At 38.8% G+C, this 14,835-nt stretch overlaps 2 protein-coding genes across 2 annotated transcripts; one reads left to right on the forward strand and one right to left on the reverse strand.

Annotated features, from left to right (window-relative positions):
* Positions 1-1,390: 1,390 nt before the first annotated feature.
* On the reverse strand, positions 1,391-9,250 carry tmem38a (transmembrane protein 38A). The gene is made up of 6 exons (XM_064331489.1): positions 8,759-9,250; positions 5,510-5,666; positions 4,823-5,007; positions 4,611-4,698; positions 3,764-3,881; positions 1,391-3,513 (listed from the first exon to the last, which is right to left on the reverse strand). The coding sequence occupies exons 1-6, from the start codon at positions 8,880-8,882 to the stop codon at positions 3,301-3,303; spliced, it is 885 nt and encodes a 294-aa protein (XP_064187559.1). The 5' UTR covers positions 8,883-9,250; the 3' UTR covers positions 1,391-3,300.
* Positions 9,251-10,912: 1,662 nt separating this feature from the next.
* smim7 (small integral membrane protein 7) lies at positions 10,913-14,593 on the forward strand. The gene is made up of 5 exons (XM_064331495.1): positions 10,913-11,042; positions 11,300-11,341; positions 11,557-11,609; positions 11,714-11,804; positions 13,688-14,593. The coding sequence occupies exons 1-5, from the start codon at positions 11,017-11,019 to the stop codon at positions 13,701-13,703; spliced, it is 228 nt and encodes a 75-aa protein (XP_064187565.1). The 5' UTR covers positions 10,913-11,016; the 3' UTR covers positions 13,704-14,593.
* Positions 14,594-14,835: the final 242 nt, after the last annotated feature.

Genomic DNA, 14,835 nt, shown 5'->3' on the forward strand with positions numbered 1-14,835 from the left:
ATTAAATGTCACTGTGAGCTGGTTCAATAAGAGCTGCACTTTGCTGTGCTTCAGTGCTATCCAGCCTATTTATTATCGGGAACTCTCCAGACAGAACTGTGTATCAAGAGCTTTATAAAGACAGATCACTGTAGGGGTACTGAGGAAGACAGAAAATCTTTTTGCCTTCATCCAGCTGAAACAGCTTTTGTGAAGAGGTGGCGTGAGCTAAAGTCCGCTCCATATTTTGACTCTCCAGAATGAGTTACTGGAACATGAAAAGCTGAAGGCATTTGCGTTGGTGGTTCAGTGTGTAGGTATCTTGTTTGCCAGTGATGGAATATGCAGATGTTGGTAGAATTCCAGTTCACACACCCCTGAGATTCCTGTCTGTTTCACATTTTCTCTCATCTATGTGTACCTTCCATCTCTTCAGCTTTTGTGATCAACTGGAAAAAACAAACAAAACAAAAAAATGACTTATTCTCTTGTTACTCATTTATATAGCCAGGCTTCGATCCAGAAAGTAAAAAAGTATAACTTTTTGCAGTCTAGCCTTTCTAAGTTTCTTGTTAATGTCAATGTTTCTTGTTGTTTGTTAATGAAACCTCAAAAACATTTTCAACTCTTTTGTTTTGTATGTGCAGCCTTTGCAGCAGAATAGCACAGGCTTTCGGAATTCAGTGTGGCGTACAACCAGATGGGTTACGGTTAACCTTTTGCCTCTTTGTGACTTACTGGCTTAAAAAGAAGTCATTATAGATTCCCCTAAGCTCTCATTGTTGGTTCTTGCAATTACCACAAATCATGGCAAATTTGGCTAAATTAGATGAATATCTTTGTTGCAATGAATGAAAGAAGACCCCAAACATTCTCCAAAGACAAAGAATGTTGGGACCATGTGATCTGTGATGTCTTTTACTGCTGTTAGGTCTACTGGGTTAAAAGGCTAAAAGTTGGTGACCTTCTGAATGGTCCATCCATTGTGGTTCATTAACCATGCAACAAATGGCAGCGAACTAAGGAAAACAAACAAGACAATAGCCTTAATTACTGCTGCTCCCTTTTAGTCTAATTTCACTCTGACTTCAACTTTCTACCGCAGCTTTTGTGAGACCAGATGTTCCTCCTGGTTTCTACAGTATTCTGGTTGCAGAAAAAAGATATTAAAATAGTCTGAATGTTTAATTACATAGACATGTGTACTTATGTTTTATGTATCCCCTAAATTCCTAAAATCAAAGATTTGTGATAGTAATGTTCTGTGTCAACTGCAGTAGATACTGCCAAGTATAATTATTTGAATCTTTCATAAAGTCTGTAGGTCTCCCATTCTACCTCCTCCACATAATTGCCCTGTACTTCTTTGTTGGTCTTGGAAAGGAAGAAAGAATGCAGGAAATCTGGAAGATACGACAAGGTGCTTTTTATAAATAAAATGGAGGACAAACAATGCTACCAGCAGCACTTAATATTTTCATTTCTCAACTATCACTTGCCAGCCTTCTATGTGGCTATGGCCCAGTAAATGCGTGGTCTCCTCTAACAGCTCATCTCCATTCATTATCTATTCTGTTCAGCTGCATTACACTCCAGCATACTGTAACCACACCTTTCACTTTTTGGTTAATCAGGTTTGCAGTAGATGCCTCTAATCAAAATACCATTTGTTATGAATGACTATACAAACGGCTATTTGCTTTACATGCTTTACAGAGAACGTCTTTGAAAATATTAATATGATGCGCTACAGCTTAATAGGTGCAACACATCCACATTTTATATCCACAATATACCGTGTTGAAATAACATAGATATCAAAACATGGTTTTTTGGTAGATTTGTTGAACTGTTTTTTCCAAGAGTCTGTTGGCTACTGACAAGGAAGACATGTCAATAACTAACGGTAAAGACCCCATATGTGCAATTTACTAAGAATGACATCTGTTTCTAGCTGTATTTTGATTATTATCTTTTGTACATGGTTGGCACAGCAAAACTTAGGAAACTTGGCAATTTGGATCTTTTCACACAAATGAAAAGGCACATTACCCCCTCCCCAGGAACATTACAGATTATGTTAAAACCCTGATTCTGACCAAAAATCGTTTCACCAACTTGAAAAAATAACATTAAGTGCACCTGTTCTTATAGGTAGTGAAACAATAGCGGTCCTTATCAGTAGTGTGTGTGCTTGTACAGTACCATTTTGATACACACTACTGTATATCTGCATTGGACTCAATGTATAATCTTTGATGCATTCACACAGTTTTGATACTATCTGTTTTCCTCTAGTACGTGATGTATCCCAGATTCTGGTGATCATATCTTTCCATGGATAATAAAGAATCTGAATCTGAATCTGAACCGTTTGATTTACTGGTCATTGTCTGCCATCGTTAACTTTCCCTGTTTTAATATCACAAATTGACAATGCTTTGAAAGATTCAATTAGCATACATCAATAATGGAATATGAACGAAACATGGGTATCTAAAAGTCCAACTGTACACAGTAGTATTGTTCTAATTCCAACAGGATGGATTTACATTTACACTATGTACAATATTCTGTTTTGATGCCTCTATATATTATACAGTGTGAATTACAGATTTTAAATGACATAAAATGGTAAGTTGAAGAATTAAAAACCACTTGTATAAACCCTTCAAAGGCAATGAGTTTATTGTCTTTTTTAAGATATACATTTGACCTTATCTTCATGTTCTCTAGGAAGCTTCCATGTACAGTCTAGAGGTTGGAGACTGGTCTTGTGCTTTCTCCCTATGTTCATTTGTGATCATGGTTGTTTCTTGGACTTTCAGCTGGGTTCTATACTTAATACGCATTTTTAATCACTCTATAAGAAGACTTGTTGTTTGCGAGCTGAATTACAGAAGCTGAGCAAACCAAATGGATTTACAGTGACCGCCACATTTTGTTGAACTCAAGAGACAATTATGTAAAATAAATACATAAATAATTAAATAGAAATCAATGGGTTACTGCCATTCTGTTTCAACATCCATTCATCCAGTGAAATGCTGGTGAGCTATTTACAGCATTTTAATATTGGATATTATTAATGAAAAAAGCATCATTTGCTCAAAGTGAAAGCGCTTCACAGAGTAAAGCCCAAACTGCCCCTCCTCCCTTATGAAGGAATGGGAAAGTCCACTTGCTCTCGCAAAATGGCACCACGTTCAGTGCAGGTCGCTGGCTCTAGGAGGGTGACTGGATGCTGTATGTTGCTGTGGTTTGTCGTTGTTTGTGGTGGTGGTGAGGACGTTTTCTCAAGCCGTCGGCGTGACCTGTCGTCTACTCCGCTTTCTTGGCCTTCCTCTTGCGGGTACCTTCGTTCAGCTCCTCCTTGGTTTTTGCTGGAGACGCGGGAGCGGCGGCGGGGGCAGAGTGGTGATGGTCGTGGGCATCCTCAGCGCCCCCAAGCGGGGAGAAAAACAGCAAGTGGCATACCCAAGATTCCACAAGGGCGAAGGGAGAGCCGTGAGAGTGACGGGCAGTCATGACCACCTAGAACACAGCGTAACAGTTTTAGCAGGCAGGGGTCAGATCCTGAGCAAGAATGCACAGGGGTTACATACTTTCAGCAATATGTCTTAGGCAGACGGAGAGCGGGCTTAGAAAGAATGACTAACACTCGGTGTCTGCTAATTTAGTTACTTAGGATGAAGCTAGTGCTTTCAGTATCGCACGACATTGATGCCAGAATGATGACACAGTTCATCGTTGTAATCCCTCTGCTCTGCATGTCTGGACGTACCTTGGAAGTGGCCATGAACAAAGTAAAGAGGCAGATGAGGACACTCTTGGAGACAGGCAGCCAGTGTGATTCTTGGAGGGTGAACAATATGGCTCCATACAGACTTGCTTTAGTTGGGCTGTTGGGAGAAAGTGACATAGTAGTCAACCAATGCTGATATGACCCTCTCAAGTGAACATATGGAAAAGCAAGCAATTCCATGTGACATCTGAAATCAACATTCATGTGAAATTCACATTACTCCCAGCCCTCAAAAGCACTTTTCCTCTGGAAAGAACAAGTATTCTATAAGCCACTAGTTCTTAAACATCTAAATAATGGGACCCAAATTAGAAATTTAGTACCTTTCAAAAACCCATCAAATACGCATACTACCACAGCCTAGTAGACTACAGACTCATTATGGGATCCACTTGATATTGGTCTCGACTAGACCTGAGTCAAATACGCATTTGCTTTGGATTCAAATACTTTTCTATGCTTTACTGATCTTGTCTGGTGAATTGGAACCAATTAAATACTTTCAAAAAGTGCAAACCCTGCCTTCTGGTCATGTTTGCTGGCCATTACACCAGGCAAGATCAATAGAGCACAGCAAAGTATTTGAATCCAAAACAAATACATATTTGATCCAGGTCTGGTCTCGACCCATAGTTTAAGTAACACTGCTATAAGGTCATTAACTGTCCACTTAAAAAAAAACTCTGATCTCGGTCATTCTCAGAGATTATACACAACAGTTTATCTGCTTTAATAAGAACAGGAGAAGTACTTCAGTCTCCAGAAGATTATGGAAAAAGTATTTGTTTAGAAGCACAACCTTAAAAGCTCCAGGGCTTTCACTCACAATGACATATTCAGAATTTCATTGCTCTCGGGTCTCCACACTCCACGCAGCAGCTGCTCAAAATTGGACATCAGAGCCACTCCAGAGCCTGTGAAAGATATAAATAGAAAGGAGAGATAATTAGGAGAAAGGTCTATATCCTGCTCCAGTGAGCGAGGGGTCAGAGTGCCGGGAGACTGGCTGAGGAGGCTTGGTAAAAGAGAGGCACCCACCTTTGACATAACCAGTGATGACCATGATGAACCAGCCATGGTGATAGGCATGATGGGCATGGTGCACGCCGGCAGCAATTTTCCGAGTGCGGACCACCTCCTTCATAGCCACCAGCACCAGCTTAACTGGCATGAACGCCACACATTTGTAGAACAGGTTGAGTGGGCAGAAAAAGATGAGGTACCTGTTGTTGTTGTGTTACAAGTGAAAGACAGTAAGAAGTTACTCAATATTTTGTAGTGATTTAATATACGTAATAAAATCAAAATTATAAGGGGAAAAGGTGGAAAAGGTTGGCCTCATTTCAAATAACTTGAATACACAAACCACGCCTGTTTGGTCAGTGGTAACGAACTGCACAACATTAACTTCCCTGTGCTCAAAACTCATATGTAGTGTGCTGTGTCAATATTTGCAGAAGGCACATGATAGATATGCTATGGCTTTACATTCAGCATACCAACTTGATCTGGTTGCCAACTTATATCAGACAATTTTGCAATATGTTCATGAAGCTTATTGAAATATGAACTACACATTCATATTTATTACAAAAATAAAGACAAAGCAAAATATGCTCTCCAATATTACAATAGCCTTGCAATCAGCTATTATTAATATCACTTCATTTCTATTAAACTGAAGATAGAAATGAAGTGTATTTAGCATTCTAAGAAGAAGCTCACCAGACAGCCGTGGCCAGAAGGACGTGACTGTTGTTGTGGAAGTAGTCAAGGGGAGAATCTCCAAGCATGATGTCTGCTAGAATGTAGCTCCCAAAGCAGTAGAGCATGGCACAGAGCCAAGAGGCCACAGGACTTCGGCGGGACACCTCCACCGACCCTGAAGGACATCAAAAGCTTTCAAACTACAGATTCATTTTGTCTATAAGTGTTCATGTTTAACTAGAGTTTTCTTCAATCTTGATCACTTGCGGTAAAAAAGGGAAGTGGAAAGAATGTTTTTGTTTCTCGAAAAAGCCTCCATGTGCCTGATATCAAAGCATAAACTCAACTCATATCTTGTTCAATAAATTACACTTGTGAGATAGGACAGACAAATGAATTCATTCATAAATAAAGATTACTGGTGTGCCCAGCTAAGGCACCTGTTTAAACACTAAGGTTCTCCAAGGTCAGCACTCAAATTTTGACCTTGTCCTTGCTGACTATGGCCAGGAGCCTCACAGGATGGCAGACAATTGGCCATAATACTGCCCAAGGAGGGAGGTAGAGCCCTTCATGAGACTGTTCATCTCCACTCTCTCTTCCCTACACTCAAAATTTGTTTAAACATTGCTTTGTTTAAATATCCCCTGTGTCAACCTCCAACATATTTTTTTCTGTCCTAAGCTTGCGCACAAGAGTTTGCTGGGTCCCATAATGATTTACCACATCCAAAAATCCTGTACAGCATTATTCACACAATAAAAATTTTCAAGAAATGGATTCCTATTTCTTAGGAGAAATTACATAAATGCATAACCCAAATACAAAATACATAAATGTGTGTAGATAAATATAAAAAATTTCAATATTACTTGACAATTGGACTTTTGTATTAAACAAGACCAGGTTAAAACCTAGTATATGGCTGGACCTAACACACATGATCCGGCCGACCAATGGTGTAACTTCATCACTCACTCAGTCACTCAGTCACTCAGTTACTCAGAGACATTCACATTTGTAGGGCTGGCCCCGCTGGTGCGGTCCAGCCAACAAATGCAACGAGACTATTAGCGCACATAACACATATTTGCCCTGCGTCTGTCAGTACATTCATCCTGCTGCAGATGGAGGGTTTACGTAAGCAGGGTATTCCCCACCTCATTATAATAGACACTCCTCTGGCTGATCGGGTGCATGTGCTAGCGACAAAAAAATGACATAACTGACACAGGCTGGGCAGCTCAGCTGGAGGCCAGCGTAGAGAAAAGAAACTGGCTGCAGAGCTTCCAGAAAGTACATGTGCTATTCTGCATTCTCTTGAACTGGCAGAGGTCAGGCAGCAGAGGGACAGGTCTAAAGATATGTTTATGTAAGCTAAATCAGAGACTGAAGAAAAATACAAATAATAATAATTTTTATTTAGCAGCTTCACGTTCCTTATATTTCAATCCATTCTAACATCAATCCCAGTAGCAAAATAGGTATCTATATATTTAAAAGATTAACTTACAAGTATACAATCGTGTGTGTGTGTGTGTGTGGGGGGGGGGGGGGGGGGGGGGGGTGTAGTTTAGGGTTAGTGTTTGGGGGGTTAGTTTATTTTATGGGGGGATCTCCATATGCTGTTCTGATGCAAAGGCCATATATATGCTTCTGTGATTTTTTTTAGATGTAAATCAGGAGCTGTGAGTCACTCGCTTGGACTCCTAAGCTTCACAGATCCCCAGAAACAGGTGTGGCCTGGTCGAGGAACGATTAGCCGGCAGTTTGACAGAAAAACGATCCCCTGAAATGCACTCTAAAAATAGGCTCTGGTACACTGCATGGCTGGCCTCAGGACTGACAGGCCCGGCTCAGCCTTTGACCCTTAACACCTTCCTGAACTCATTCATGAGACTTGTCTTACAGTGTGTGAGGTGCAGTATCAGGGGCTGACAATGTAAATGGAATGCAAATCCTGCTCCACCTGCACAAGATCAAAGTGGTTGTGTGTGTGTGTGTGTGTGTGTGTGTGTGTGTGGCTCCTGGCATATTTCAGTGAGATTTATTTTTGTTACTTTGATCATTACTACACAACTATCTTGTACTACTAAAACTGCCCGATAGCACACGAAAAATATTTAAACAAACACACAACACCTTCCTGTGAATTCAACAATGAAGAAAACTATCAATTTACCTGTTAATCAAATGACAAACTGATGCACCAAATGCGATGACTTAAATGTTATATTGGAGGTGTGTCAGATTGAACCAATACATAGATTACAGCGTACATTTCGACAACAGTGCCTCACAATTCCCACGACCCATTGCCCATTGTGACGATTTTTTTTCGTAAATTTACTTTGAGGTCATGAACAGTCGTATCCGTAGTATTTAGGTGGTTGGTGGTTAATAAATGTCGTGTTGAAGTCAGTGAAGCGCTCCCATTAAAATCTGCAACCATCTCAAAAGCCTAGACTAGTATAGTTTACCGTAGGTCCAAACGTTTGCAAGACTTGACTTTGACAGTTTAAGTTTTTAAGTATACATGGAGAGGTCGTAAAAGAAGGCACTGTGGTAGAACTGACGTGAAAAATAACAACAGAAATGGAGCCAGGCAAGCAAGCACCAACAATCATTTCTATCAGTATCATCTATGGACAAGCTCTTATTTTAACTATGTGTGAGTTCTGGGCTTGCTGCCCTCTATTTAAGGAAATTCTATTTATTGCGGAGCTTTAGGCACGTTGCTGTGTGTCTATCAAATTTCACTGAGAACATTATGCAAATGACTTATTTTTTACTTTGTTCATGTGTGCGTGTTGGGAAGACACGTCATTAATTAAAACTTCTCTCATCCTGCAGTATAATACAGCTGACTAAAGATTTATGAGTTCGTACTTTTTTAGTTCACCTATGTCCAGGTCATAAAAAGTAGGTTGCTACTCGGATGCACATACAGACCCGGGCAAAAAACGTGGACCGCTGGTAAACTAAAGGAGTCCTTGATAATATGTTCAGTCAACTCAAACATGAAACGAAAGTAAAGCGTTACTGTCTGATATATAGACTATTTGTACAACCGTTTAATAACAGCATTTCCTTTTTTACATCCACTAGAATATATCAGCAACACCTAGGCTACCTTAAACATAAAACTTGACATTGACAGCAAAATAAAATTAAACATTACTAAGAGGTCAATAATTACATGCAACCATTCAAATGTATTCATGAAAATACACAAAATTAAAATACATCAGAATATAGGCTACTGACCTGGTTCATACTTGAGGTACAGTATGGACACGATGTAATAAGCAACATCAAAAACAGGAAACATTGCCATTTTTGAGAAATATTGGGCAAATTCGCCCAAATTTAGAACTCCCAACACGTCCATGCTTATATATTTTTCTCTCTCACTGCCGCATATATGAAGCCAATATTTTGATCAAATGCCCCTAGTCCTGCGTCCCGCCGCGAAGCCCCCAGTCTCCACGAGTAAAAAGCTCGTTGACTCAAGGCTCCCTATAAATACACCTCATCTGCACAGCCAAATAAACTGTTCTCTGCCAAGTGTTCTTGCTTGTCAGCTCCATTTACCGAACGTCACCGATTGGACGCGACTAGCTACGCATTTGTGCACTAAGGTTGAAAAACATGAAAACCTGAGCTCCCACTTTATCCCAAAATAAAATAAAAATATTTTGCATCTTTACTTGATCGGAATTTATATATGTCTTTCGAATTTCATTTACTGCTCCAAATACAGCAGCCCGATTTTCAGAAAACAATAGCCTACCCTTTCCCTTAGGAGACCGCATCAAAGCCTTTAAGGAGCACCGATTTGAATTATTACACTGTTAGGTCGTTTCGATTGCAAACACGATCGACTAGCCCCTGGAGACTCTTTTCTATCGCACTGATATTAGTTATTTTATATAAAGCAGGACAACCGATCGAGAACCATCGATAGAATTTCCATGTATTGTAAAACACCTTAAATTATAACCTGTAACAGAATCCAACCAAACAATGCTACCGTTTCGTAGGTTCAACCGCAGACCGAATAAGAAGGCTTGTGTGAGATACCACGATTATTATCAATTCTCGCAGCAATTTAGGTTATTTTGTCATTGCAGATTTTATTATAGAAAATATGTCACGAGGTGCGAAAAGGGGGCAGGGATTAAACCCATGGATATGATAAGGGTCAGGCAGCCCGTTGTGCCAGACCAGAACTAATTGTTGATTTACATTAAGAAACTCTATTGGGTTGGTATCAGGGGCACACCACAGTTCGTAGCCTATTAACCTTGCTGAAGCCTTGGATGGGATTGACAGGAGTATAAATAAAGGCATATGACTATTATTAATTGTCAACCAGAATAATTTATTTAGCTGCCTGTCCAACTGAAAATCGAATTTGCATTTACAGCGACGACGTGGGGAACTGAAGTGAGTGTGTGTGGGGGCAGATGAGTGTGTGGCCGAGTAGATCTAGGGAGATGATTCAGTGGAGATGAAAATATTTTATTTTTAGTTTGACAGTGACACTGAGCTCAACATTTCTACTCTTTCAATAAAATTTCGGTAGGATCTTTAAAGATCAAACTGAGTCAGGATCCCAGGATAATGTCTCACAGTGGCACGTGCAGAAACTATGCTCCCCATCACTTTACTTGGGAGGCACTGTATTCTTTAGGCTACTTGGTCAAAAAACCAATCCCAAATCTTCCTCTAGTGGGCAGTATAAGAACGTGGTTGCTTTCAGGATTAAAAAAAGAAATTAATCTGAAACATCAACGACATGAATTAGGCTTTGACTAATTTTATTTTATGTATTTTCTTTGGTAGCCTACTTCTACTTAAAACATTTGGAAATGTATTATTTTCCTTGCATATATACACAAAAAGTGACATATTTTTATCAGTCAGGTTCAAAAGATCATAAAAAAACACGGGTGTCCACTGCCAAAACGGGCTGCTGTGGGTGCTAGTTTTTTGCTTTAGACCAGCCAGTAAGACGTCTAGCTGATGAACTAGTTATGGTCGTCAATCAAGACTTTGCTCATTAGAGTCGGCTGTCTTCGTGTTCTGGGCTAAAACAAAAACTACGAACCTTCTACGGGCCTTATAAACATTCTCGCTTCTCAGTTACGTTTCAAAAGAAGCGAAATATGTGTGGTCGTCATTACGCATTAATAAAGCGCGGGCGCTACCGTGTGTAGCAACCTGTGGTCGTTCCAGAACAACATGTTTTACGTTTAATGATTCAGCTATGCATTACATTTTGCATTTGGGCATTTCAGTTTAATGCTTTTTTGTACGAGACAAGAATCGTCGGGTAACTTCCGGGTTAGCCGTCACCCAACCGTTTGGCTGAACGAATTTACTTAAATTCTATTGGTTATCGTGTTGCAGGTATGGGAAAATCCTTCAGCTATTCGTGCAAATAATATATCAATCATTGTAGCCAGGAAGTTGTTGCATTCTGTAAGTTTGCTTGGTTGGCTGAGAGTAAGACGGACAAAATGATCGGCGATATCTTGATATTCGGGTAAATATATATTGTTAGTGCCATTGAATTCCGTTCTCATCATTGTGTGATACGTAAATATTGACAAGGAATAAAAGATAATCAAAATAATATCAAGTTTGCCTTTATATGCTAATGTAGCTAGCTGTCTAATGTTACAGTTTTTGATGTTTTGCCATGTTCGCTAGCATGTTCGCTGTCTAAATTTCGCTACTTTATCTACGTGTGAAATCTATTTACAGAGATGAACGTTGACATTTATTTTTTTGGGCTTATAGGACCTTGCTAATGAATGCCGGAGCCGTGTTAAATTTTAAATTGTAAGTATGAAACCACACAATTAAAACGCGAAATTGTTAGCCACATGGCTGACTGGGTAGTTAATTTACGTAAGTACACGTCGTCGTGTATACGTCTAATTCCTTACAGTTGATGGTAAACTGGTAGGTTGAACGTGGTTGTGATGTAGTTCGCTGTTTCGTCTGTGACTGCTACTCAGGAGTGAATAAACATGAGCGTAAAATCTTTTTCTCAGGAAAAAAAGGGATTCCCAGGGATTTGGTGATGAACCTCGCGGACCCACCACAGGTAGCTTTCCACAGTGGTTAACTTATCTTTGGATTCATTTTTAAATGGTGTGATTCGGTGACCATAAATCACAAAAGATTTGAGGCTTTTGTAATATTTTTCAGGTGACAACATCAGAGAATTTCTTCTGAGTCTACGTTATTTCCGGATCTTTATTGCCTTGTGGAACATCTTCATGATGTTTTGCATGATTTTGTAAGTGTTGTTTTTTCCATGGTATTTTTGTGACGTACAAGAGCCTTGCAGTTTGCTTCAAATTTAATATATCTTAATACTAGTTAATACTATTCTGCACTTTGTAAAATTGTATATCATTGGTTAACAGACCAATGTAGTATGGTGTAGTTGCCCGAGTCCCCCCTTCCCCCTGTAGTGTGTTGTATGTTGAGTAACTTGTGCGCTGGTCCACTCCTGTGTAATATGAATTACTTGTTGTCTGGTTGTGTGATGTTTATATATTCGAAGATGTGTGTGTATGTGTGTGTGTGCCAGATGTGTGGGTACGTGTGTAGGAGAGGTGGATAGGTGCAGACAAGTGTGAATGTGTGAGGATGAAGATAAGTGAAAAAATGAGTAGATAGGTATGAGTTAATGGAGGTGTGAGGAAATTGTTTGTTCACACAAGTGGGCTTGAGCCAAGATATTGAAGCCTGTGTAAGTTAGCTGTTTATTAACGTGAAGGAGGACTGTAGTTCTGGAGTTTTAAGTTAATGTCCGATATACAGTAAAAAAGTATAAGGCCACCTGTAGTTTTTTATTTTATCTTAAACTTTATGCAGAGAAGAATGCAGTTAATATATGCACATGATAACAAACCAGTTTTCAATTTTTACCTACAATAACACAAAAAGATGACTTACTTAAAAATTATCTTAGATATGATTTTCCTCAAAGTAGCCTCCCTTGGCTTTAATTACAATTAAATTGATTATTGGCAGTCTATGGCAGTATATCCAATCATTTTACAAAGTGGGGGGTGGGAGGGAGGTGGAGGGGTAATTAAATCAAATGAAATCTTATCTACCTTAAGTTTTTTTTAAACTACAGGTAGCCTAATACTAAAGTTGCAAGAAATATGGCAAAGAAGAAGGAGTTAGGCTTGGCTTAGCTATGCAGGGCCAAGTAAATTTATTGTCGTAAGAATGTTATTCCCAGTGAGAAATTGCAAAGAAGATTAAGATTTCCAGGTGCAGTGTCCTGTACATACTCAGAAGGTTCCAGCTGATGGACAGTAAAGTTAACGGGAGAAGAACAGGAAAATAAATAGGCTGAAAACAAATATCAGCAAGAGAAACTGTTATAAAACTGCACCACAACTGCAGGAAGAAGTCAATGCAACTACAGTGAAACCAGTTGCCCTGACTACCGTGAAACGGCAACTACGATCTGCTGGTCTTCTCCTGTTAACATTACTGGCCATCAGCTGGACCCTTCTGAGTGTGCACTGAATGCTTCTTTGCAGTTTCTTGTGGGGAGTAACCTTGCCACAATATGTTTAGTTGGCCCCGCATATCTAAACCTAATTTGATATTTCTTTAGTGCCTGTTTTACTGACACTACAGGCCAATAGTATTAGGCTACCTGTGGTTTAAAAAAACTTCAGGTAGATAAAATTTCAGTCAATTTTAACTACCAATCCAACCCCCCCCCCAATTTGCTAAATGATTGAACAGACTTTAAGTAATTTGTTTTATTGTATTTAAAACCGAAGGAGGCTATTTTGAGTAAGTTCATGCCTAAGATCATTTAAGGTAAGACTCATAATTTGCTGTTGATGTAGGTAGAATTTTTTTAAAGGTTTGTTATTCAATAAATGTGTATGTATTAACTGAATTCTTCTGTACTTAAGGTTAAAAAAAAACAAAACAAAACAAAAAAAAAACCCACAGATTTCCTAATACTTTTGGCCTGTACTGTAGGTTTGTTTTGTTCATTTGTGTGTTGTATATGGAAATTTATTTTAAAAAATAAAAAAATAAACAAAGATGTAAATATGTATAAGTTGGTGTCAAAGAAAAATTACTGTTGATAAATGGGATAGTACTTGAATAGGCCCTGAATTTTTTCCATTTCCACAGGTTATTTGGATCATAAGGAACAAGGGGAAGTGTGCAGAGTTCTTTCAAAGAAGAATCCACATTAATGGGTGTTTTGTTATGGGACATTTCTGAGTGTTAGCTTGGACAACTGCACCTTTGTTGGATTTCATTGGATTATGCTTCCTGTAAGAATATTTTAAGTGTCATAGACACATTTTTCCCTTTTCTCATTGTTCTTTTTGTGCCAACTTTTTCCCCAGGTGTCTTGGCCTATTCAGCAAAAGGTTAGAAATCATAAAGTGGACCAAATACTAATACCCTTGGCACATCATAATGATCTATTTACACACAGAGGCCAATTGAGCCGAGTACCATGAAACTGAAGAATGTTGTGTCCTGTTGGGCTTGTCCATGATAATAACAGTGGTACAGTGTGGCGACATGTATATTGCAGGGGTCAATATTGCTATGTTTTACTATATTTGGGCATGCACATATTACTACTATTGCTTTTGTATGATGAAATGCACACTTCCTCTGGTGTAAAATCATAAATTATGGTTTGTATATGAATAGTATATTTTCATTTTTAGTTTTTGTATCCCTTCCAAATTGTACCTACTAGTGAAGGTTTGTTCTCATGTCTTTATCATTTTAAAAGCCCTTTTTGTGGGCAATACAACAGTCATGGAAATTTGAAAAAGTCATGAGGCTATCAAAAGTTACAGCTTTAATAAGAATTGCACTGTAGCTTGTTTGCTGGTACTGGTAACATGTGATAGTTATTTTGGGCTGATAATACTAATTTGACATTGTTTTATGAAAGAATCAAACTGGATATAAATTTTGAACCAAAAGATACTACTTTATGCACTCATAATTCTTCAGGCAGTCATGACTAAATGTTTTTGGGATATTGTAAAATAAATGTAATATTTGCAACAAGTTTGCCATGTTTCAATTGTTTGAAATCTTGTCATTTTTTGATGAGTGGTAGACAATAATCAGAAAATATGCCCTGCATTCCTTGCACATTAAGATGAGGTAAATGTGAGGTAAAGCCTGAATATAAAATTCTGAGATAGAGGGCAAAGATTCTTAGTCAGTAGAAATCTGCTGATACCAGTGGAGGTAAAGATTGCAATGAAATGGTAGACTCGGGTCTGTGGGGAGGACTTTGTTAACAC

Source organism: Anguilla rostrata, chromosome 4, assembly GCF_018555375.3.
Source record: "Anguilla rostrata isolate EN2019 chromosome 4, ASM1855537v3, whole genome shotgun sequence".
NCBI classification, from domain to species: Eukaryota; Metazoa; Chordata; class Actinopteri; order Anguilliformes; family Anguillidae; genus Anguilla; species Anguilla rostrata.

Coding starts and splice junctions, on each gene's coding strand:
- tmem38a (XM_064331489.1), bottom strand. CDS start 8,882: ATGGACGTGTTGGGAGTTCTAAATTTGGGCGAATTTGCCCAATATTTC. Junction 4,699..4,822: donor CATCACTGGTTATGTCAAAG/GTGGGTGCCTCT, acceptor TATCTTTCACAG/GCTCTGGAGTGGCTCTGATG. Junction 3,514..3,763: donor TGTTCATGGCCACTTCCAAG/GTACGTCCAGAC, acceptor GCTGTGTTCTAG/GTGGTCATGACTGCCCGTCA.
- smim7 (XM_064331495.1), top strand. CDS start 11,017: ATGATCGGCGATATCTTGATATTCGG. Junction 11,043..11,299: donor GGCGATATCTTGATATTCGG/GTAAATATATAT, acceptor TTGGGCTTATAG/GACCTTGCTAATGAATGCCG. Junction 11,342..11,556: donor GCCGTGTTAAATTTTAAATT/GTAAGTATGAAA, acceptor TCTTTTTCTCAG/GAAAAAAAGGGATTCCCAGG.